Source organism: Polypterus senegalus, chromosome 2 (assembly GCF_016835505.1).
Source record: "Polypterus senegalus isolate Bchr_013 chromosome 2, ASM1683550v1, whole genome shotgun sequence".
In the NCBI taxonomy this organism is placed as follows: Eukaryota; Metazoa; Chordata; class Cladistia; order Polypteriformes; family Polypteridae; genus Polypterus; species Polypterus senegalus.
This window is the reverse complement of record NC_053155.1, coordinates 885214-910734: the sequence shown is the minus strand read 5'-3', so window position 1 is coordinate 910734 and position 25521 is coordinate 885214. Positions and strand designations below refer to the sequence as shown.

Genomic DNA, 25521 nt, shown 5'->3' with positions numbered 1-25521 from the left:
TTCAGTAGACTAGATTACTGTAACGACTCCTCAGGACTACCCAAAAAGACATAAATCGTTGCAATGAGTGCAGAATGGAGCTCAGAATCCTAACTAGAAAAAAAAATCTGAGACATCTCTCCAGTTTTGATGTCACACACTGGTTACCTGGTCATTCAGGATTGACTTTAAAATTCTGCTCATGGTTTATAAAGTCTTAAAATAATCTCGCTCCATCTTATATATCGGAATCTCTGACACCTTATATTCCAAATCGTAACCTCAGATCCTCAAATGAGTGTCTCCTTAAAATTCCAAGAACAAAACTTAAAAGAAGTGGTGAGGCGGGCGGCTTCTGCTGCTATGCACCTAAAATCTGGAATAGCCTGCCAATAGAATTCGCTAGGCTGATACAGTAGAGCACTTTAAAACACTGCTGAAAACACATTACTGTAACATGGTCTTCTCATAACTTCACTGTAATTAAAATCCTGATACTCTGTATATCCAACTCATTATAATAACTATTCATGGTGGCTCTAAAATCTGTACTAACCCCTACTCTCTCTTCTGTTTCCATTTCCGGTATGCTTTTGGTGGTGGCGCAAGCTTGCACCACCACCATCTACTCAAAGCACCGTGATGTTCCAACAATGATGGATGGATTAAAAGCCAGATGTCTGTATGACCATCAACATCAAGTGACTCCGTGAGAACCCAACTACAAAGAGGACTGTTTCATTTATGTTAGGTAGAATGTCCAGAGGGACTGGGTGGTCTCGTGGCCTGGAATCCCTGCAGATTTTTTTTTTTTCTCCAGCCGTCTGGAGTTTTTTTTTTGTTTTTTTCTGTCCACCCTGGCCATTGGACCTTACTCTTATTCTATGTTAATTAATGTTGTCTTATTTTATTTTCTTACTGTGTCTTTTATTTTTCTTTTCTTCATTATGTAAAGCACTTTGAGCTACTGAAAATGTGCTACATAAATAAATGTTGTTGTTGTTCCTGAGGAGCGGTCTACACTGTCAAGGGGGATCGAATACCTTTTGCTTTGTAGACAAAGGGTGGTATACTGATGTGAACGCCACCCGGCACAGACAGGCGGACATGTTGTTTTTCAACCACCACACGTTTATTTACAATATTTACAAGAATAATTATGGTCACAAGACCCCAAATAATGGTCACAAAGACCCAGTCACGTCACAAACCCCAAATAGTCCTCAAATCCTGGCCACAATGCTTTCTTGGCCGCCCACACTCCTCTTGCTTCGTCCTACTTCCACCCGACTCCAGCCTCGAATGAAGGAGACGGCCCCTTTATACAGGACCCGGATGAGCCCCAGGTGTTCCGCATTCCTCCTCTAGCCACGCCCAGCGTGGCGGAAGTGCCGGCTGTTCTCCGGCAGCCTCCGGTATCCTCCAGTCTCTCCCCAGCACTTCCTGTGTGGCGGGAGTGCTGGGAAACAAGTCCCCAAGGCATTGGGGCGCCTCCTGGGTGACCACGGGCCCCTACAGGGAAGGGCTTCCATGCCCTTGACCCGTGGCCCCAAAGCAACCCGGAAGGCAAACCCCACGTGATCCAGGCAGGGCTCTGACCCCCTTCCGTCCCTCCTGGCGCCCGGCCGGGTCATGGCCCTGGCATCCCTGACAGTATGTAATGAGAATAGAAGTTTAATATGTCACTGTGCTCTGTGCAAATATTTGAAATCTACTTTTCTTGCCACTCACATGTACAGCTAACACAAAGCCAGATTTAGCACTCAGGGTTCACCATATAAGAACTGCTAGGCAAGCAATTTCTGTGTGTCAAACCCCAGGCCGTCCAGGCTCTCCATCTTTACTTACAACGATTTCCTCTTCATCATCACTCTCCTGATCACTTTCATCGATGTCTTCTCTTGGTATCAAATCCTTTTTAAATGTCTTACTCCTTCCTGAAGGTCCTTCTAATCCACACTCCTGTCTCTGTGCTATCGCCTGACATTTTGTCCCCCTCTTATCTAATGCCCTTCTATCTTCTACATAAGTGATCCCCCCATTACTGAGTTCTTCTTCCATTCTCTTATCTGTTTCTCCATCTTGTTCTTGCCTAAATGTCTTTGTGTTGACTCCCTTGTCTAATTCTTGCCTGCTATCCTCATCATCCATTTGTATTTCTCCTTTAAATTCCATCTTTCCTGTAATTCCTGGGTACTCATGTGCCCCGTATGCGGGTGGTGCAGGTGGTAAAGTCACTGCCTCTCTCTCTTCCTTCCCTACACACTCTAAGTGGCTGTCTGATCGCACTTTGCTCTCTTATTTCTGTTGATGCCCACCTGTTTCACAATTTCAACACGTCTAACTCGATGTGCTTTTAATTCTTCCTCTTTTGGCTTATGATTCTTAATAAACGTTTTCATCTCTTCACACAGTGCTGCATCAAATGATCCTTCCTTTGGCCAATTTGTATTACATCTTTTGTTTCTTTCATACTATTTTTAGACACTACTTCAATCCGTTCCCTACACACATGAAACTTATTTCCTGATATTTCTACAGAGATTTCTTTTTCTGTCATCGCTAAAAGTTTATATTTATTTTTTATGCCCATCCTGCCCATCCCTACCTGTGTTCAGTTCTGTTTAAGAAGAGTCTTCCTCAACGCTGAGTCTTTTATATCAACTGCTCCTTTTCTGCACTGCTCAGAGAAAGTGGCACAAGGGTAACATCTGCTCAACCAACACTGGAGACTCATTTCTTCCTGATGACGTCAATCGGATTGAATGGAGTTTCCATGATCATGAGACCAGCAGCATATGAAACTGAATTATATCTGCTCCTAATTTGACAAAAGTAATACCAGCTGGCGTCATGAGAAGTTGTGTGATGACCGTGATAAGTAAATATAAGCATGAAGGGCAAGGAATGTTTAAGTGCGTTGAACGGTGAAAACATATATAAAATAATAATCAAAACAGCACAACCTCGAGTGAGTTTATAATACGTGTGATAGAGATCTCTGTGAATGAAGTGCGATTGTAAGAAAGAATGTGAGTATGAGAATATGTGTTAGTAAATACAATGTATGAGAATGTGTGATGATATTTGAAAGAATAAAGCAATTGATAAGTGTGTAGAAATGACTGCAAAGATGAGAGGCTGCTGTTAAGAGAGAGTGAGGCTGTCGTTTGTGAAAAGTTGCTTTCTCCAGTGTGCTGAATGTTGTCTAAAGAACGTCTGCCTTAGCCATTTAAACTACTTGGGCATGAAGTGGGATACAATCTAATAAAGAAGACTAATAAAAGAAGATTAAATACTCTTGTTCAGAGTCTGGGGTAGCAGAGGCCCTCATATGTCATTATTTGTAAGTCTGTGCTTCTTTGTCTGTCACCTGACTAATCAATAATGTGAAGAAGATCCTAAAGATGGGGGACGCCCCACCTAGTAACTTAGTAATAGGGGATCACATGTAAATATCTAAAAACTGCTATAGCAAGTAAAATCAAAAGTGTTAATAAGAATAATATTAATTGTTATTGATAATCCATCCTGTGCTTAGTCAATGAGCCTGGACTGTCATTGATGAAGCCTAGAAACAGAAACAGTGTTAAATAAAGATGACCTACTGACCCTGCTGAATTTCAGAAAAGGGAGATGCTAGGCAGAAGGTCAGTTAAGAATGAAAAGATCTGAATTTCAATAACGTATTGTAAGCATAAAAGATACATAACTTCAAAACTATAGATGCTCTTTTATTCCAGATTGAGTAAACACTGTGACCCATGGATGAAACACGCAGCATATTCCTATACAAGCTGCAAGAAATAGTTTAACAGCAAGTTGGGCAGAGAAATTAGATGTAATCTGACCAAGGAGTGTGTGAATGTTTGCTTATCAATCATAGATTAATGAACAGCAATTATTGGAATTATTTCCTTGCATGCTGATTAGTTGTGCAAGTGTAAGGGTATAACATCCTGTATAATAAAATGTTTAAATGATAAAAATAATTGTAAAGTACAAACAGGCTAAATGTTGTCTTATTAAACTAGAATAATATCTTCCTCTAGTCTTCAAATACATTACAGAGAAGAGTGATTACATATTGTGATTTATGGCAGATATTTATTATTATTAACACTTCAGTAATAAGGAAATGTATTAGAACTGAATACATGCATTCATTCGTATCTGTTGCTGATTAATTTTATGAAGATTTGTTGTTACATCAATGTATTAAGTTTAGTGCTCAGTGATAAGACACATAGATGAGTAGATTGTGAAGTCACTTATAAATTAGGAAAATTATATTATATTAAAATAATTCAAATGTTTACCATTAGTCTATATAAACTGTGCTGTTGTAAGAGATTTGTCTCTTGATAAGATACGCTACAGTTTGTTATAAGGTATAGATGTTATAAGATTCTGTTTTAGACAAAAATGAATACACCAATAAGTTCAAATATGTAACATCTTGTTATAATTTACGACACCTGTGATGGATAACTGATGCAATGTGTTTATTTTGTGTAGTGTATTATCCTACTGAAGGAACATTTAAACTAGCCTGATTAAAATGTAATAACCCGCCATATTGATTTATCTGTAACTCTTATTTATGATGTATGATATGAGACTGGGAACTGAGAGTCTAGGATTTCCATTAATAGTGCTGTGTATTGTATTATACATACGTTTGATAAAGTATTGTTTTATGTGATGTATTTGTTCTACCCTTCACCCTTCTTTATTTAGCATAGTAAGTATTTTAGTTTGGCCACTCAATTTAGTGGTTGTTCAGACCTCTCCAACTCAGTGGTGGTGCTTTATCAATGAAGAGAAGGTGGTGTTCGACAAATGAAGATTTAAAGTGACTGTACTGCACTAATGACTCTTGGTCTGCTGCACATACCTGATAACAGCTGGTGAAGAAACAACTCACTTATCCAAAGTGCAAGGAATTTCAGAATCAAACAAAGATTGTAAGTCCAGCTAAGTAAATCTGATGCCATGATATGATATGTGCAGATGTTTGGTGCAGAAACAAAGTTTTTATGGAGTTTAACACAAACAGAATGTGAAATGCCACTGAGGTAAAGAGATGAGATGTTGAATACAAGGACTCCCATGATGGACTGCTGTATCCAGTGCAGGACTGAAGTGAAGTGTTCCTCTGCTGAATGGAAAGTCACCATGTGTGCATCTCATTAGCTCTCTAATGGCAATCAGACTGGTTAGTTTCTGTTCCAGTAATGTCAAAGACTATTTAGTTCCTGTACCAGCCTCACGTTTGTTTGGAGGGATCTGCAAAGCCACCAAGCAAAAAGAGTTTATCTAAAAACTACTGGTTGGACAAGGCATGTATTTTAGACGTTTAATGAATATACTTGAAAGTATTATATAAGAGTGGCTCCAGGGTATGAGGATATGCATAATTTACCAACAATGATATAAATTTTAATCTGAAAGGGAATACAACATCCCAGAGTGAAGTCGGGGGAAGATAGAAGAGAGTGTCCAATTATGCAATAACACTGGTAAAGAAGAACAATTATTAATAATCATAGCAATAGATCTGAAATAGCATCTGATTTATGTCACAACTATTGTAACTCATTTAAAGAGATCAGACACCAAAGGGTGGGCACAAATATCAACATCCTGTAGTTAGAAAAGTTATAAGTGCCAAAGGATAGTAAAGCCCACTGAGGTGCTCTATAGATTCAAAATGTAATCTGCGGCTATGGTGCCCACTGCACGGGCCCAGTGATACTCAGTTACAACACGGACTGTCTAAGTAATGAAAGACACAACAGGACAAAGAATATATTCACCTCTGGTAGATCTCCACCTACACCACCGGTGGGATTTAGTGATCACTATTTAGTAACACCATGTTAAATGTAATTGTTCATCCAATTGTATGGTAACTTATAATTGTTAAATATTTATTTACGCTTGTATATTAGTCGAATGAAACAGCAGCTACATTGGCACTACACCACATTTCCACAAACGTTCCTGAGGAGCGGTCTACACTGTCAAGGGGGATCGAGTACCTTTTCCTTTGTGTATAAGACCGTCAAGGATTGTTTTTGTCACAGATACAGTGACAAAGGGTGGTATTCGTAATGAAAATATAAGTTTAATATGTCACTGTGCTCTGTGCAAATATTTGAAATCTACTTTTCTTGCCACTCACATGTACAGCTAACACAAAGCCAGATTTAGCACTCAGGGGTTCACCATATAAGAACTGCTAGGCAAGCAATTTCTGTGTGTCAAACTCAGCATGAAACTGTATCCTCTCTTTGCCTTGTTTGGAATTGTGTTATTGACCAAAGTGGGGGCCTGCACAGGAGAAAGAGTATAAAGCCTTGGAACATTGCCCGGCACACCTTTGACGCCAATGGACGGATGGATGGGAGATACTGTCATCTGATTCAGAGAATCCTTCCTACGCAGCGACAAAATGGCAGACTCAATACATCGGGCTCCCACTACCCGAAGGTCTTGTCATGGTTTCCTCATCTGTTTTGCAGAGTAAACCGTCATTAAAGAAACCTAAGGTATTGCTCCTATGTGATTTCTTATCGCCGTTTCACTAAGGGAGGGGTATCGCCTTTTTATATTTATATCTATATAGTTTCATGGTATGTAACATGCTACAGTTACAAAAGAATTTATTCTAACAAGGGAGCTGCTGGATACACCGTTTAGTTATATTCAATCCTTTTCTTTATGTTTAAAAATTCATTGTTTAATCTAAATTTAAGTATATACTTATTTAAGACATTGATTAAAAGTTCTTTACAAGCTACTGCAGCTGACATTACAGAGACTGCATAGGCAACAACTCTTATTTGGGAGGCAAAGAGAAAAAGACGCATTGGATAAATGAAAGAGACAGAGAGACCTGTGCACACAGACTCAAGGGTGTCATGGTGGGGGCCAAGGGGGCATCGACTAAATACTGACATGAAGGGCATGAGAACTGATGGCATCACTGATTCTGTGTTTTATATTTCTCACCTTGCAGAGATCTGTTTTCACTTTGACATGAAAGAGTCTTTCTCTTGATCAGCCAAATTTAATCTTATATTCTTTAAATTGTAAAAACTTCCAAGGTATTGAAGTCACTGAAAATAAACCTGAAACACCACATCACTTCATCCAAAAGAGGGAGGATAGAAAGGAACATTTGGCAGTGCAGGAGACAACGTGAAATGAACAGGGAGGGTGGCTTGGATCATCAAACTAACTCTGAGTGGACAGAAAGATCACAAATTTCAAAAATGGCAGCAAGCGAAAGTTAATGGAGCAACTCAAATATGTGAAGTGTGACATATCAGCTAGCACAGAGACGTTCATTCACTCAAAGTCAGGACAGAAATAAGGACACTGGTAAAGGAAGTCAAACAGACTTTATTAAGCAATTCAGATTTATTACGTACAAAGTATCACAGAGTACAGCATCTCAAGTGAAGAATACAACAAAACACAGCAATGCAAGATAAATTATCAATTAGATCAAACAGATTAAATTACATTAAATGTATCAAATTAGATCAAATCTAATAAACAGACTTCATTAAACAATTCAGATTTATTCTTCACAATCTATCAATGAGCACAGCATCTCAAGTTAAGAATAAAATGGAAATCAACACAACAACACACAGCAATGCAAGATAAATTATCAATTAGATCAAATGTATTACATTAAATTAAATGTATCAAATTAGATTAAATATAATACTCAGAGTTTATTAAGCATTTCAGATTTAATCTGCATAAAGTATCACAGAGCACAGCATCTCAAGTTAAGAATAAAATGGAAATCAACACAACAAAACACAACAATGCAAGATCAACGATCAATTAGATCAAATGTCAGTCAGTCAGTCAGTCAGTCAGTCAGTCAGTCAGTCAGTCAGTCATCATCATCCTACCCGCTATATCCTAACACAGGGACACGGGGGTCTACTGGAGCCAATCCCAGTCAACACAGGGCACTAGGCAGGAACAAGTCCCAGGCAGGGTGCCAGTCCACCGCAGTAGATCAAATGTGTTAAATTAAATTAAATGTATCAAATTCGATCAAATCTAAAAATCAGACTTTATTAAGCAATTCAGATTTATTCTGCACAAACTATCATAGCGCACAGCAACTCAAGTTAAGAATACAACTAAACACGGCAATGCAAGATCATTTGTGAGACGGGCTCCTAGAACAAATCTTCAAAAGTGTAAATATATACTAGATGATAAAATAAAAACTACTCAAGATCAAAGTATGAGAATTAAAATTATAGAGTTCAGCCACCACGACATAAGCAAAAAAATCAATAAGAATAAAATTCAAATTATCAACACAAGAGACAGAGTGGAATGAGAAATGTCACTCTTAAAAAGTCAAATCATCAGCAGTTGGCTTAAGAGAGTCCATAAGTGATAAAACTTGTGTTAAGACTCGGACATTAATAACACAGAATAGACGTCATGTCATGTGGTACTAAACGCTCTTCACGATGGCAGCTCTGATTCAGATAAATGCTCAGTGATGTTCAGTTTTTGCTCCCTTCCAGATGTTCTCCATTTTTGTATGTTTGTCATAACGAATGGCTTCAGATCTTTAGACTAAATGTAATATTCGATGACACGAATCAGAGTAAACGTATCACACCATTTATAAGTTGCTGCCTGCCTAAGATATTGAAGTAATAAAGTAACCCCACAGCTGTAGCGCCATGTGTAAGAGAATTGTCTCTTTAGTGAGTCACACAAACAGCTGATCAAAGATCACTGATTAAAGACACAGCCAGCCTTACTGAATCTAAACCTCTCCATATGTTGTCACTTGCCGTGACAGTGAAGTTGTCACCCTAAGGGTTCTAGAAGATCACTGAGTCCTGAGATCAAAGGAAATCTCAGATGAGATGAAGAAAATCGCAAGTGAAATCAGGAAAGTGTTAGCCATTGCTAAGGCTCTGTGACTCCACGGCACCGCAGTGACAGCCATCATCTCAAAAACATTCAGAAAAGAGCAACATCTTCATAGGAAGAGCTGGCCTGCCAACAGGGGGCAGCAATGAGGAGTCCAGAAGAAACACCCAAAGAGTTTCAGAGCCTCGTCAAACTGCTAACTTGTACTAACAGAAGTGCCGACATGAACAGTTGATGCTCATGAAAGTCTGATCTCAAATTATAAATCACAGAGTGTTTAGTTCTTATTACTGCTGCTAAAGTTCACTGAGACTCTGATCTGCAATGACACCTTCACATCGGTCACTGAGGTGTTGGATTAATAACTTTGTTCATTGAATAAAGAAAGCAGTGATTTAAAAACTCTATTGTGTCTTTCCTCAGGTCTCCTTTTTCTAATATTTCATATTTCTAAAGGTCAGAGGTCATGCATTGTGTAAAATATGTAAAAACAGAACATACTAGGAAGGGGGTAAATACTTTATCACGTCACTCAAGACACACACAGGTTGGTGACGTATCTTCATTTTACTAAATGCTGAAAGGACTTGAATGTGTTGCTTGTTACACAAATATAAAATAGTTTTATAAAACTCAGAACTGTGCATTTCTTCTCATATGTAAATGAAGCTTTATCATTTCATCAGTTATCTATAACCACCATGTGCAGTTCAGGGTCCGGGGGTCTATTTAGTGAGAACTGAGAAGAAGTCACAGACCAACACTGACATTACAATAAGATGGCAGCTTTCATTTCCCCCAGTCCTGTATGTAGAGTATGTTGTCACTCACTACCTCTGTCACCTACATGACAAAGTGACGTGAACGTCTGGACTCGGCTCAGACTAGCAGCTCTGTGATTTACTGATGAAGTGATCCTTACGACTCCTGAAGACAGCGGCTCTGGCAGGTGACTGGAACTCTTGATAGAAGTTTAAATACGAAGAGGAAACACAGCGGACTCACAGATCCATCGTGATGTCTCTCCACAGTTGTAGTTATACACCTTGGTCAACTGCACGTTTATCTCAAACACTCTTCTTTGTCGTCATCGCTGGCTCTGAAACACAAGACGAGCTGTCAGTCTTTCTCCTGACCTCACTGACCTCGTAGGCTCACAAACATCACCTGACTTCAGACATTAAACAGATGAAAGGCCACCAGAGGATTGTAAGTCAGCAGTGTGGCTAATAAACTGAAATTCAATACTCACTGTACACGGGCAGGCTGGGCCTCACTTAGCCATGGTGGGTGAATTAAACTAAATTATAAAGGACACTCATAATAGAAACCATACTGGACGATGACCCCCCACACCCACCCCACCCTGAGTCAGGGTCGTCATTGTTGAAGATCTCAGCTGACAAACTCTTCATTCGTGTATTCTCATTCAAATGACACAACTCGACTTTTAAAGATATATATAAGGTCCTGTATATTAGCACAGAGCTCTCTGAACATTAGCAGACACACTTTTGATGGTTTCTTAGATATTCCACTACATAAAATTAGTAATGCTGGGTTCAAAAACCACTTATGTTGTCCGGGCTTTATGCCCCTGGTAGAGCCACCCAAGGCAAACTGGTCCTAGGTGAGGGATGAGACAAAGAGCGGTTCAATAAACCTCCAATGAAAAATAAAACTTGGACAACGTTTTCCCTTGCCGGACGCTGGTCACGGGCCCCCTCTGGAGCCAGGCCTGGAGGTGGGGCTCGATGGCGCCCTGGTGGCGGGCCTGCACCCATGGGGCTCGGCGGGCACAGCCGAAGAGGTAAGCGTGGGTCCTCCTCCCATGGGCTCACCACCTATGGGAGGGGCCAAGGAGGTTGGGTGCAATGTGAGTTGGGTGGTGGCGGCGGGGACCTTGGCGGTCTGATCCTCGGCTACAGAAACTGGCTCTTGGGACGTGGAATGTCACCTCTCTGAAGGGAAGGAGCCTGAGCTAGTGCGAGGTCGAGAGGTTCGGCTAGATATAGTCGGACTCACCTCGGCGCACAGCTTGGACTCTGGAACCAATCTCCTTGAGAGGGGCTGGACTCTCTACCACTCTGGAGTTGCCCGGTGAGAGCGCCGAGCAGGTGTGGGCATACTTATTGCCCCGACTGGAGCCTGTGCATTGGGGTTTACCCGGTGGGCGAGAGGGTGGCCTCCCTCCGCCGGGTGGGGAAGGGTCCTGACTGTTGTTTGTGCGTATCGCGAACAGCAGTTTGGAGTATCCACCCTTTTGGAGTCTCTGGAGGGTTGCTAGAGGGCATACCTTCTGGGATTCCCTCGTTTTGCTGGGAGACTTCAATGCTCGTGGGCAATGACAGTGAGACCTGGAAGGCGTGATTGGGAGGAATGGCCCCGATCTGAACCCGGCGGTGTTTTGTTATTGGACTTCTGTGCTCGTCACGGATTGTCCATAACGAACACCATGTTCAAGCATAAGGGTGTTCATATGTGCACTTGGCACCAGGACACCCTAGGCCTCAGGTCGATGATCGACTTTGTGGTGGTGTGTGGGACTTGCGGCCAATGTCTTGGACACTCGGGTGAAGAGAGGGGCGAGCTGTCAACTGATCACCACCTGGTGGTGAGTTGGCTTCGATGGTGGGGAAGATGCGGTCAGACCTGGTAGGCCCAAGCGTGTTGTGAGGGTCTGCTGGGAGCGGCTGGCAGAGTCCCTGTCAGAAGTAGCTTCAACTCCCACCTCCGGCAGAACTTCAACCCGTCCCGAGGGAGGTGGGGACATTGAGTCGAATGGGCCATGTTCCGTGCCTCTATTGTTGAGGCGGCTGACGGAGCTGTGGCCGCAAGGTGGTCGGTGCCTGTCGTGGCGGCAATCCCGAACCCGTTGGTGGACACCGGTGAGGGATGCCGTCAAGCTGAAGAAGAGTCCTATAGGACTTTTTGTCCTGTGGGTCTCTGGAGGCAGCTGATAGGTACCGGCAGGCCAAGCGGAACGGCTTCGGTTGTTGCTGAGGCAAAACTTCGGGCATGGGAGGAGTTTGGAGAGCCATGGAGAGCGACTTTGGACGGCTTCGAGGAGATTCTGGTCCACCGTCCGCGTCTCAGGAGGGGAAGCAGTGCAGTGTCAACACCGTATATAGTGGGGATGGTGCGCTGCTGACCTCGACTTCGGGCGTTGTGGGTCGTGGGGGAGTACTTCAAGACCTCCTCAATCCCACTAACATGCCTTCCAATGAGGAAGCAGAGCCTGGGGACTCTGAGGTGGGCTCTCCCATCTCTGGGACTGAAGTCACCGAGGTGGTCAAAAACTCCTTGGTGGCAGGGCCCGGGGTGGATGAGAACGCCCGGAGTTCCTTAAGGCTCTGGATGTTGTAGGACTGTCTTGGTTGACACGTCTCTGCAACATCGCATGGACATCAGGGACAGTGCCTCTGGATTGGCAGACCGGGGTGGTGGTCCCCCTCTTTAAAAAGGGGGACGGAGGGTGTGTTCCAACTATAGAGGGATCACACTCCTCAGCCTCCCTGGAAAAGTCTATTCGGGTGTTCTGGAGAGGAGGGTCCGTCGGATAGTCAACCTCGGATTCAGGAGGAACAGTGTGGTTTTCGTCCTGGTCGGAACAGTGGACCAGCTCTTCACCCTTAGCAGAGTCCTGGAGGGTGCATGGGAGTTTGCCCGACCGGTCTACATGTGTTTTGTGGACTTGGAAAAGGCATTCGACCGTGTCCCTCGGGGAATCCTGTGGGGGTGCTCCGGGAGTATGGGGTACCAGAACCCCTGATAAGAGCTGTTCGGTCTCTGTACAACCGTGTCAGAGCTTGGTCCGCATTGCCGGCAGTAAGTCGAGCCCGTTTCCAGTGAGAGTTGGACTCCGCCAGGGCTGCCCTTTGTCACCGATTCTGTTCATAACTTTTATGGACAGAATTTCTAGGCGCAACCAGGGTGTTGAAGGGGTCGGTTTGGTGGACTCAGGATTGGGTCACTGCTTTTGCAGATGATGTTGTCCTGTTTGCTTCATCAGGCCGTGATCTTCAGCTCTCTCTGGATCGGTTCGCAGCTGAGTGTGAAGCGGCTGGGATGAGAATCAGCACCTCCAAATCCGAATGCGTGGTCCTCAGCCGGAAAAGGGTGGAGTGCCCTCTCAGGGTTGGGGGAGAGATCCTGCCCCAAGTGGAGGAGTTCAAGTATCTCGGGGTCTTGTTCACGAGTGAGGGAAGAATGGAGCGTGAGATCGACAGGCGGATCGGTGCGGCATCCGCGTGATGGGCTCTGCATCGGTCTGTCGTGGTGAAAAGGAGCTGAGCCGTAAGGCAAAGCTCTCAATTTACCAGTCGATCTACCTCCTACCCTCACCTATGGTCATGAGCTATGGGTAGTGACTGAAAGAACGAGATCCCGAATACAAGCGGCTGAAATGAGTTTCCTCCGCAGGGTGTCTGGGCTTTCCCTTAAAGATAGGGTGAGAAGCTCAGTCATCCGGGAGGGGCTCAGAGTAGAGCCGCTGCTCCTCCGCATCGAGAGGAGTCAGATGAGGTGGCTCGGGCATCTGATCAGGATGCCTCCTTGGGTTCAAAACCACTTAATCTTTGTAAAATGAATGAATACGTCAAAGCCTTCATTGTGATTTGTGTAACTTGACCGTTTTTTCCGTGTTGATTGGCGTGACTTTGAGGCTGACGTCTAGAAATGCTGCCATTGCTTCCTGCTCTCTGCCTGAATACACTTCTGCTAATCTGCAGTAGCCGTCCTCAGACACACGACTCACTAGTTCACTTTATCAGGCCTCTGATGATTCTGAAGACTCGGCCTTTCTATTCTACTAAAGCCTCATGGCCTCCCTCGTTAGCCTTTATTACAGAGTGCCAACTGCTCTTCTCTGTGCGGCCATCAGTGCTGCGGTGTCTCTTGTGACCTTTAACCTGCTGATGACCTCATTTAAGAGCTCAGTAGACACTACGGCTCAACATCTGACCTAAACTAATACATACAAATACCATTTAACAATTTAACATTTGCTGACAATTCAGTTTATAAATGAAGACATTTGAACACGTCACCTAAAAGAACCAGTGGTCCCTCCATTGTCTAAACCCACTTCATCCTGAACAGGTGCCAAGGCAGGAACAATCCCTGAACAGGGAGCCAGTCCATCGCGGGCAGAGAGACACACACTCCAGGGCCAATTTAGCATCGCCAATCCACTGAATGTGTGTGTCTGTGGAGCACCAGGAGGAAACCCACGCAGACATGGAGAGAACATGTGAACTCAAACACAGGGAGGACCGGGGTACCCTTGTCATCTTACAGCGGTGTGGCAGTGCTACCAGTGTGCCACCCAAAAGAAAGAACCAAACCTGTGTAACTACATCTATGAGGACATGAGAGTGAAGCCTTCTGTTACTAGCAGATGAAACACCATCACTACACGTGACAGACACATGCTGATGACAGCCCACCTGTGTCTGTCATCGTTCATCTGCTGTCACATTTCATGTCTTGTGTTGGACTCCTCGTCTCTTCTTGGTATTGAACTGTTCTCACTGCTCTATGGGATACGTGGATTGTGAAGAGTGCACATGATAATAACATGAACTAAAACTTGACAAGTCATCATATTGTACTCACACCATTAATAAGACATGAAGATGAATGTGGGGTAGCGTGATGAAGCTCTGCCCAAGCATATGGTACCCGGCTCATTTCAGAGTTTGGCTGCCCTGTGCCAGCCTGACTTTTGGGCAGATTTTGGGCTCTTTCCTGTCTGGATGGTGTGCAGCTCCTTCAGTTGGATACTGCAGGCAGGAATAGAGTTGTGTGGATGAGTGGACTCTTTATGACCAACAACATCCCATAATCTGCCTATTATATGTCAGCTATCACACCCGCAGTAATCCACTTTGTGTCCTTTCACACTCCTACCTCAGCCGCTTCGGCTCCTCACTGTCCCTGTGTCACCCTGTGGCCTCGTGGCACCTCAGCCGGGTGTTTAAGTTCAGAGATGACATTCTCACTTATTTACTTGTAGTTTGGTTTACTGCACTGCACAGCGTTTGTCATTTGTAACATATTTCATTATTGTCTTCAGAGCTCTGAGGAACGACATTCATGACTACATGTGTAAGGCCAGCAGTACTGGCAGGATTAGGGAAAGGAGTCGGTAAACGTGAAGTCAGCAGTCAGCGCCATATTTATGTGATATTTATACAAAAATGGTGTGTGATTCAATAATGTCAGAAAGGCACAAATTATTGTGATGTCCGTTCATCTGTTTTATGTTATCAAATAAGACAGCAGACAGTGTGTTTGTCACCTCTAATGACAGTAAAGTGTCATCTGTAGGTCACCCCCTTTCTGCTCCTGCCTAATACGGTTTTGGAGCTCATTAGTCAAAGTGAGACGTCTCGACTGAAAGGAGTCTTCTTACCTCTTGGACTTCACAGGTTCAGCGCCCATCTTGGTAGATTTGTTTTCTTTACTGATGTTGTATCCGCCAATCCAATGATCACCTTCATCTTTACTTTTTAGAAAGTCCTGATAAGAAAACATGAAATGAAGAAGTTGATGTACAGTTGAACTTGCATGTGTCTTTATTGTATTGAATTGTCTTCTCTTAGTCACAATCAATAAAACACATTTCACCTCCTTTTTTCTTTAATATATACTGGCCTGAGTCTCCACTTATAAATGTAACAAACAGACAAAACTCTCAGTGTGTCACCTGCTTTTATAATAAATTGATCTATTGTGTCACTTCTTGTGTCACTTGAGCAGATGGCAGTGATGTCCAACTCAAATAATGTGTCAGTGTGCTAATAGAGATACTGGAAACTAAATACGACATTCCTGGGGGAAATCTCACAAAAACCCCAGCGTCTCAATGGAAATCAACCAATGATAGAATCTGCAGACATTTGTACTGATTTGGGTCTTAACAGGGGCCTGTCACCTCAGAAGGGCAGTTCAGTGGCATTCTGTGCTTTATTTGGAGCGACGCAATGGTCACCTGGGGCTTCATGCATAACGCCATGCGTTGAATTAACACTATAACATGGCATACGGACAAAAGTGGAAATATTCGTATGGACAAAAGTGGAAATAGTCCTACACACAAAAAAATCCAGATGTATAAATCTGTGCGTTTGCCAACTTCCACATTCTTCCGCTCCTTAAATCCCGGTCAGTGTGAAAAGTAACGCATGTGTATGCTCCTGCTGTCCCGCCCCGTCTCCTCCCAGAATTACGCCTCTTTGAATATGCAAATCAATATAAATAGCTCTTTAGCTCAGCGTTCTGTGAAAAGACAATGGGAAAAGGCACGGGGAAATAGAAGAATGTCAGCGAATACCAGGTGGAAGCAATGAAAAACTTACTATTTGTTGGTTTAAACAGTGGTATAAAATAAACAACAAAAGGAAGTTGATCGAGTGACAAAGCTCAGGTTCTCAAAGTCGCACACTGCCCGAATAAAAAACAAGTTGTCAGATATCAAAGTCGCCATGAAATGGCGAGTCGTAGCCACCATCTGAGTGTCATATGGAAGTTTATTAGGTTACAGAGAAAAAAAAAATAGGCACACGGTGCGAAAAAAGCTCATAATGTCAACTTTAATCTCAAAATTTAGACTTTAATCACGCAGTTTATTTTGTCATTAAAGTACATCTTAAAATCGTTTAATTTACTAGTTTCTCAAATCCCATCGTAACTAAAGCAGCACATTAAATGCTTTGTTTTGTATGTGTTCTTCTATGTGCGTGAGTCACTATGTGCTTCTTAAACAGGCTTTCTCTTCCTCTGACAGGACACAGAATCCATTACATTTGTGATATTACAGCTCTCTGAATGATTAAAATACTGAGATGTATACGTGATATCATTTTCATGGTGATAGGAGTTAAAGCATGTTATTAAACATGGGGACACGGCGGCGCAGTGATAGTGACGAGCTGGCGTCCTGTTCAGTGATTGTTCCTGCCCCACACAAGATGCTTTGTGCGACCTTCGATGAAATAAGTTAGTGCAGCAGTACTGTCTCTTTCAAACGTATTAAGCTCCAATTCCTGTCCTTCCTTTTCTTTCTCCAAGTAACCAATTGCCACAATATAGATTATTTAAATGAAGTTAAAGGTTTATCTGTATAATGTAATAAACATATTTTGCTGCATTTCATCTTAATAATGATATCGTCATCATATGTAAATACGGCTTTATAAAGTGGCTCAGGTTGTGTAATATTATAACTGTAGTGTAAGTTTACAGTGAGGTGATTGTACTAATAAGTCCTACGAGGAGCACTTGATGGACTGATGGAGTGCGTTTAGAGTTCTTGAGATGAAACTGTTTGTGAACCGCGAGGTCCGTACAGGAAAGGCTCTGAAGCGTTTGATGTATGAGAGCAGTTAAATAGACAGCATGGCTGAGGCAGCGTGTGCTTGATGCTGTATATCGATAATTCTCTCTCCGATCAGCTGCTCCGAGTGGTGCTGTGAGAGGAATATGGAAAAGATGATATGCTGAGGCAACTCCTAACGGGAGCAGCTGAAAGAAGAAGAAGAAGGTGCAGTGAGAGTAACAACGCTAAAGCAGCTATGGTATTTGGAATCGTGTGGCCATTCTGAGCACCATTATATTGTTACAGGTTAATTACAATCAGATACATTAAACTAATAAACAATATGCGGTTAGTTTCAGTGTATTTATAAAGTCACGTCAGGGATGTGGATCTAAAAGAGAAATGGCAACCACACTGGAACAGCAGCACTGCTTTGATGTTGGGTGCCGCCAGTCTGTAAAACCGAGCGGAGATCTTGTGTACGACAGGGTATGATGTACAGTGGAAATGTGTGTGGCTTTACGCCAAGTTAGTTTAATACATCACGATTGAGTGTGGAAATGGGCTTACGCAACATTTTTGTGCATACGTACCATTTATACATGAGGCCCAAGGTGATTTTCATGAAAAAATGAAGAGCAAATCTTAAATTGCTTTATATACTAATTGACTAACTCATCACCAGTGACCCTTTTGTCCATTACGTATCTCCCAGACATCCAAACAAAAACCAGAAATGCATGTAAACGTAATGTAGAAATGGCAACTCTAAGAGCTTCTGGAGCCAAGAAAGAAGAAACAGCAATCTAGGATTGACAGCACGTCTGATGACGTCAGTTGTAGCAAATGAACAAAGACGTAAAGAGTCCTCTGAGAGAATCTTTACTTTCTTACACAGTCGGCACTAAACAAAGGGTCACTGAGACTTTGATTAAAATGGCAGTCGCTCTGAGTGTTTCAAATGAGTTGACTGACTCTCCAGATCTATTGGAGGAATCTGCTAAAGAAAGACATTCCTGCTTTAATAACATACTGAGCTGACTGCACTTCATCTTAGGCCTTCTGGGATTGTTCTTGAGATGCACTTTCAAAGTGTTTTATTTTTAATGCTCCTGTCCTGACAGTTTAACTTACAGTATACAGTTTGAAGACAGTCATTTTAAATCCACCTGCGTAAATGACATACCTGCAGGTCAGAACTTTCTATATTCACTAGTCGTCCACGTCTTGTCTCGCACCAATCACGGCTCTCCTTCCAGGTCAGTTTATTAGTGGAGATGAAGTAACACTTGGAACTGAAGAGGACCCAGCCTGGTTTACATAGAGAGCAAGTGTTATCTGTGGAAAACGAAATAAAAGAGCAAATGAAAAATGAGGGATTAGATGAGCAAGGAGCCCCCAGTCTACTAACCGGCAGCAAAGCACTCACCGGGAGACGTGTTTGTACCATCACAGTAGATTTCCTTCAGAACACTGAACTCCTTGGTCACTTCATCAAGTTTCTCATTCAGAGTTACGTACTTTGACTGCAGTTCACTGTACTTTCTTTTCCTTTCGGCCTTCAGCATATCTCGACTTTCCTGCAGTTCACTGTTGTTTCTTTCGTCTTCGGACTGCAGGGTAGCCTGATCCTCAGACAGAGCGCTGTACTTACTGGTCAAGATGTAACTTGGATTTCTTAACTCCTCCAGCTCTTGATCCTTGTGATTTAATTTTATGAAATCTGAGGAAATCAAATCATGTCATACAATCAGTAATATAAAATAATATATCTTTTACACGTGAGTTAAGAGTGCTCTCAGTTTTGCAGTGATAAAGAATCCCTTGCCATGTTTCCTGCTCATTTTACTCCATCACAGTTTGTAATGACAGATGAAGATTGTGCCTTACTAGTTTTCAGTGTGTAACAGCAGCTCTGTTTTTCACCTTTTATTTTAATCAACGTAAAGTGGGTATGAACAAGCTGAGATAGACTTTAATCTTTATTTGTTATTTGTGTCAAGTCTCAACATCCGGGCCCTTACCTGACCTCAAACAGTCCACATGACCCGCTAGTAGGTCGTAACCCAGAATGGCACAGTGTGTCACGCATGTGTGTCCTTAGGTCACCTTCTGGTCTCATCTGAGGTAAGCCTATCGTTTTCATTATTTTATTTTAAAGTAAACAGGGTGACCCGATTGGCACCCCAACATTTAGCCCAAGTCCTGTCCTTCCTTATTCTGATGACAAGTGGCGTAGTCAGAAATCTGCCAACCTGGTAGAATTAGCCCAACCACTAGCAGACCAGTTAAACCAGTTACAAATTCACCACAGGCAGACGTGGCAGAAGCCAAAGCATGACTTGAGGCAGCGGAAGCCCAACACCTTGGACGAGGACAGGGACCGGCCCAACTGAAGTCCTAATGTGTCCACAAGATGATGTTGAGTTGTACCTGCTGATTTCTGAGCACACTGCTGCCTGGCACTGCTGGCTATCATGAATGGGCACATCTACTCAATGCCTTCCTAACAGGTGAAGCACAACAGGCATATTATGATTTGGAGGAAGAAGATGGGTACATGACAGCACAAGGTTAACAAATCCTGCAGTTTTAGCCCTTGGCGTCACAGTGATAGCCTCTGGTCAGTGGTCTGTCAACAGGATCAGAGCTCCATAAGGCAGTGCACTTATCACCTGAAGGAGACGCCACCTCTTGGGAGTGCCTCGCTTTTACAGTTCAAGGACTCCAAGGGGCATGGCCAGTTACCCTCAGTGGGCATCCTCTCTGACCTCTGGGTGATAAGAGACATACAAGTGTTAGTAATCGCGCCCCCTGGTGTCCCAGAGTGGTAGTGCTTACCTCAGATGAGCCCAGAAGGTGACCCCCAAACACACATGTATGACAAGTGCAATGCAGTAAGAAAGAAGTCAATAAATAGTCCATAAAAAGGCCGTTCAATTGTGGAGGTTAAAAACAGACAATCAATACTTTAAAGTCTCTCGTTGAAATGATTCAAGGCATCAGGTTAGTCTCCTCGACAAGATAAGCACACCTCTCTCAGCCCCCATCAGCTGACTCTCGTCCCACCTGCCCTCTCCAGCTTCGGCCGAGACACACCTAGCCGGCCCCCCGTCATCACATATGCTGTATTTTCTCTTCACTGTTTTCATCTTTAACATTAGTGACGTCTATTGAGATGACAGTTGAGTATTTTGTGTAACGCTTATTGTTGTTAATGTTTCTTCAGAACAGTAAATGATAATTTAGGGCGCATTACATGATAAATACATAAAACGAGACAACAAATGCACTCGTCTCCTAAACTCCACAGGTCTTTAGAAGTTAAACATAACTTAGGCTGGAGGAGGCTGTGATGCGGACCCTGGACGACAGCAGTTTAAAGAGTGGGAATGGAGTCAGGAGACGACACAGACAGATAACTGGGAGACAAATATTTAAATAAGCAAAGAGAGGGGGAGAGGGGTGTTGATTGTTTTATTTTTATATTTATAATTATTTTTGAATTCTATAAATGTTAATTTCCACTTCATCACAAATAAAGTATAATCAGTTCTAAAAGCACTCTCATGTGATCTAATGTTAAATATCCTGAGATTTCTTATACAATGTGATGACGCCACAGAGTAACGCAGGACCACAGCAGAGCGTCCCAGAAGTAAACCAGTATGTCTCATATAAGAGTAGTCTCAGATATTAAACTGGGATTATCTCACAGCAGTAACACAGCAGCATTGTAGCAGCTAGCTAAGTGCCCTGAAGAGGGAGGGGCTGGATGTCTGATTGACAAGTGACCTGTCACACAGAGATGCAGGCTCTGCATTGCACAAGTTTCACGAAGGTCTGCACTTCATCCATCAAGCCTGGGAAGGTTCAAGAAGGCAGAGGACCAAATAAACAGCAGACCCACGAAGAAGATGAGGATGGGATTTGGTTGATGCTGGGAGAGAGCATGTCGGTATGAAGGACCATCAGCGATCCTGGGTGTGCTCCACGATGGGGATGGCACACGAGTAGCAGCTGGTAAGAGTGGCACAGTGCAATTTGACAGGTTAGTCTTCCTGAGATCACCTCCAGGTTTATCAGAGGTAAGCGATGCCACTGCAGGGCGAGAGGGGTGCGCAGTCACTAACATTAGAGCCAACCCACCTACAGCCAGTGCCACCTTTGAGATGTCATTTATGTTCTGCATCAGGACAGAAAATCAGTAGGCCATAAAGATCAAGATATGAAATATTAAAAATAAAGAGTTAATAAGTAACACAGTATTGTAATCTTTGATAAACACAAAAGTGTGATGGCACCTTAAATGTCATTGTGGCGATTGTGTCACTGACTGTGACTTTCAGTGTGCACTGCTCACCAACAGAATGACGCGTTTAGGCAACAAAGCCACAACATGTTGGCACCCACTGAGAAACAACATGGCATCACAGCCAAATGAAATCAGCACATTAAAATGCTGTAATAAGCCACAGAACAAGAAGGTGAAACATTTCAAATTAGCAGACGTCACAATGTTCCTCCAGACGCTCCTGTCTATGAATACAATGCAGTGGTCACTTGATGGGTGGGCAGGGGACAGAAATGAAGAAGCTCAAAGGAGACCTGTCCTCCAGCGTGGTGTATTATTAACCCCTGAGACAGCCATCCTCTGAGCTTCACTACTCTGAAGTTACTTTGGGATTCTTTTTGGTTTTTCTTCTTTCATTAACCTGAGTTTTGTAGTTGGTTTGTTGTTCTCTCATTTTGATTTGTTGCTGTTCTCTAAACTGCCTACATATGACCCTCCATCTGCATCCTGACAAGTCTTTGTGGTATTTGGACTTGTAAGAGAAATGGCTTTAATAAATCTCATTGCTGTGTTTAAGTCGCTCATTCAGATTTCTATTCACCTTCAGCTTTACATAAGGTCACAACTGGTATTGTCACGCATGCCCGTCAGAGGCTCACCCTCCAAGTTCTTCACAGGTATGTGATACCACCCCGGGCCAGGAGGGGGCACTGTGGCTAACTGTCTTGTCCTTTCCTTCCACCAAAGTGCAGAGAAAACGCCCAGTGAGGGCAACTCACTCCGCCCCTTCCTGTCCCTGGGCTTTAAGAACTTGACATCCCAGAAGGAAGTGTCACGTCTATCCAGAGCGACCAGAGCTAAGGAGCTCTGTGACTTTCAGATGGCAGACAAGAAAGCTGATTAATGACAGTCACTTTATTACTGTGGCAATAGTTTTGATTCCTTTTAGGCCATCGAGAGTTTGCTTCTATTTGGACTTTGAAGTTTACAGGGATGGCCGGGTTGGCACCACAGAAATTCTCCTTCATTTGAGCCTGTTATTCCTTCAGATGACCCCACTATGTACACTGAATTACAGTCACATGATTAGCTGTTTTGAGGTCATGAGCAAGTCCTCCTAATAAAGGGCCAATGACTGTGAATATAAAAAATACACAAAGCATTCACATTTCCTTCACTTTTCAATGCCACGTCAGTACAGAGGATACTTACAGTAAACAGAAAGGGATACGAGGCCGGCCACTAGGAGAACACCGAAGATCTTCATCATCTTCACAAGGTTGACTCTCCTTTCTGCTCTAACAGGAGGCACTGGAGCTGCAAGACAAGTAAGGTGGAGTGAGATCAGAGACTGAATAGCACATGAACTACCTGATGACTGACAAAGTGGGCACTGGCCATTCTTCTAGGCTTTAGTGGCCCTCCAGGCCTGTTAAAGTAGCAGATTTAGCAGATGTCCAGCTGTGTCTTCTCTCACTAACAGTCCAAACTAAGTGACTGAACTCCACCAGAATCTGCTGGTAGTTCATCTGATGATAAAGGTGGACGTCAGACATCTTACCTGAGGCCACTCAGCAAACGTCTTGAGTCAGAAGACATGAAATGGACTCCAGCAAGAACAAAGAGCCATAATTCAAGGAATGAGCGCTGAGACAGACAGAATAACTTGACTGTGAGCAGGTCCTGATTTTGTGACTGAAAGTGACTTTAAACCAATCATGAGGTGTTAGAATTCCTTTATAAAAATGAGCTGCACCCTCGTATTCAGTCAGAGAGGCACACACACTCACTGATCTCTAAGGAGCCTTCTGAGGGGACCCAGGACCCCCACTCTCCAAAATGACTGATAATCTCTACAATGGCTCTCTTAAAGTTAAAAGCTGAGAACTCACAACCACTTTCTCTTTGTGGATCTTAAACCACAGCACCTGCCCTTCAGAAGAGGTCACCCACCTGAAACTAAGCATCTTCATGCCAGGACTTGGATGGGAGACCATCTGGGAAGAGCTTGGGTTACTGCTGATGGAAGAGGTATTGGTGACGCCAGGAGGGGGCGCTTACCCTGTGGTCTGTGTATGGAACCCAATGCCCCAGTGCAGTGATGGTGACACTGTGTAGTAAAAATGGTGCCATCCTTCAGATGAGACGTAAAATTGAGGTCCTAACTCTCTGTGGTCATCAAAGACCCTGAGCATCCTTCATAAAGAGCGGGTGTATCTCGATGTCCAGGCTAAACTGCCATCCATGGCCTAGTCACTCTGACCCCCTCATCATCCTCTGTCTCTGATTGGCTCTCTGTCTCTCAGCACTTCACCACCTAACAGCTAATGTGTGGTAAGCGTAGTGGCGCAATGATGGCTGCCATCGAATCATCCAGGAGGATGCTGCACATTAGTGGGGGTGTAAGTGGCTCTCCACTCACTTTGTAAAGCGTTGAGGAGTGAGAAGAGCACAATATCAATGTAAAGGATTAATTATTATTATTATTATTAATATTAATGTCTCCGCCAAGACAAACTGTGGTGTGGGCCAATGAGCTAAAAAGAAAAGCAGAAAGAGAGGTAGCCACTGTTTGAAGAAGGGAATTCAGCAGCTAAACTCTTGTGCCACAAACAGTAACGCTCTTCTCTATGAAGCTGCACACAACACAACAAAGCAACAACTCCACACAACATCAGACATCATCCATAAAGACTTGGCATCGTTAAACTAGTTAAACTGAGTGCCCAGATAAATGAAAACTCTAAAGAGCAGTAAACTGCCAGCCTCTCTCTGTCTGATATGTTGGTCTGTCTAGTGTGGCAGGGTCCTGTCGTACAGATCACCATACTTTATATACGCACTTAGCATATTTCTATAATCCTTGTGTTTATCAATACTTTGTGTTATTCTGTTTCTTCAACGAGTGGCCTTCATTTAAACTGATCTAACAGTCAGAGACCCTCATCCTACGACAGAGGAAGGTGAGGTAAATAAAGAAGGAGCCTTCCCTAATGATTTGATCAATGGCCGAGTTAAACCTCTCCTCCTTCACACATCATTCTGATTGTCCCTGGTGGTCAGTTAAAGTTCATTTTCCTTTCCTGCACTGGTGCCCCCCCATCAATGGGGCCATTAACTGGTCTCCCCTTCACTCCCACTTGCTGTTGTCACATCGACATTCCTGTTCCGTGTCCTCATGACGTGTTTTCTTGTCGGTGACCACGTCCAGACCTCAGCACAGGCTCACCTGATTATTATTATCACAATGTCAGCTGTTGTCACCTTACTTGTCACGTCTTTGTGTTTCTTTAAGACTAACTTACCTGTCACTTGGCACAGTTAAGTGAAACTTTATTACTACCTTGAGAAAATGGACTCCAGTCTACAAACTGGTGACAAACTAAATGAGCGAATGTGTTTTCATTTTATGTAATCTTTATTTCATTCATTTTTAGAATTTATTGTCAAATATTCCTTAACAGCTGATAATGCCTGATAGTGTGACACTGGCAGAGTAACATTTTGAAATATGTTTCCCTTCACGTCCCTTTCTCTTTTCTGTCCCTCAGACAGATCGGAGTCTCTCTCTGTGTTTGACGGTCAGACATGGCATGCTGTGCTCTGATGGCCGTCCAGTAGAATTCGAAGCACTCACAATGTCTACTCTGTCCCTCTTCCTGTGTCGCTCAGAGTCACAGATGATGTTTCTGTGCCTTTTGCTGCTCTCCACTGTCGGTGCCAAGGTGGATGGACTGGCATTACCTTATGGCCTACCTGGACATGAAGCCATAAGCGAGGATTTGGATGGACAGGCGCCCTGGTTGGGTTGGCTGCTGGTGCCTTTCCTTGACAGGAAGATGTAATGAAGGATAAGGAAAGACTGTCTCTTGGGACCATCTATTACTCCAGGAGACCAGACAATAACCAGACAATGGCGGCGCACACAGACGTTGCGGTTTTGTGCTCCCGAATAGTTGCTCTTTTCTGCCATTATTTTTCTTAATATTGACTTTCA

General features: G+C 43.2%; 1 protein-coding gene across 1 annotated transcript; it reads right to left on the bottom strand.

Moving 5' to 3' along the window:
- Window positions 1–9211: 9211 nt before the first annotated feature.
- LOC120521091 (low affinity immunoglobulin epsilon Fc receptor-like) lies at window positions 9212–22839 on the bottom strand. Its single transcript, XM_039742960.1, has 5 exons — window positions 22737–22839; window positions 18660–18953; window positions 18417–18568; window positions 15326–15432; window positions 9212–10009 (listed from the first exon to the last, which is right to left on the bottom strand). The coding sequence occupies exons 1-5, from the start codon at window positions 22792–22794 to the stop codon at window positions 9973–9975; spliced, it is 648 nt and encodes a 215-aa protein (XP_039598894.1). The 5' UTR covers window positions 22795–22839; the 3' UTR covers window positions 9212–9972.
- Between the last annotated feature and the right edge of the window lie 2682 nt (window positions 22840–25521).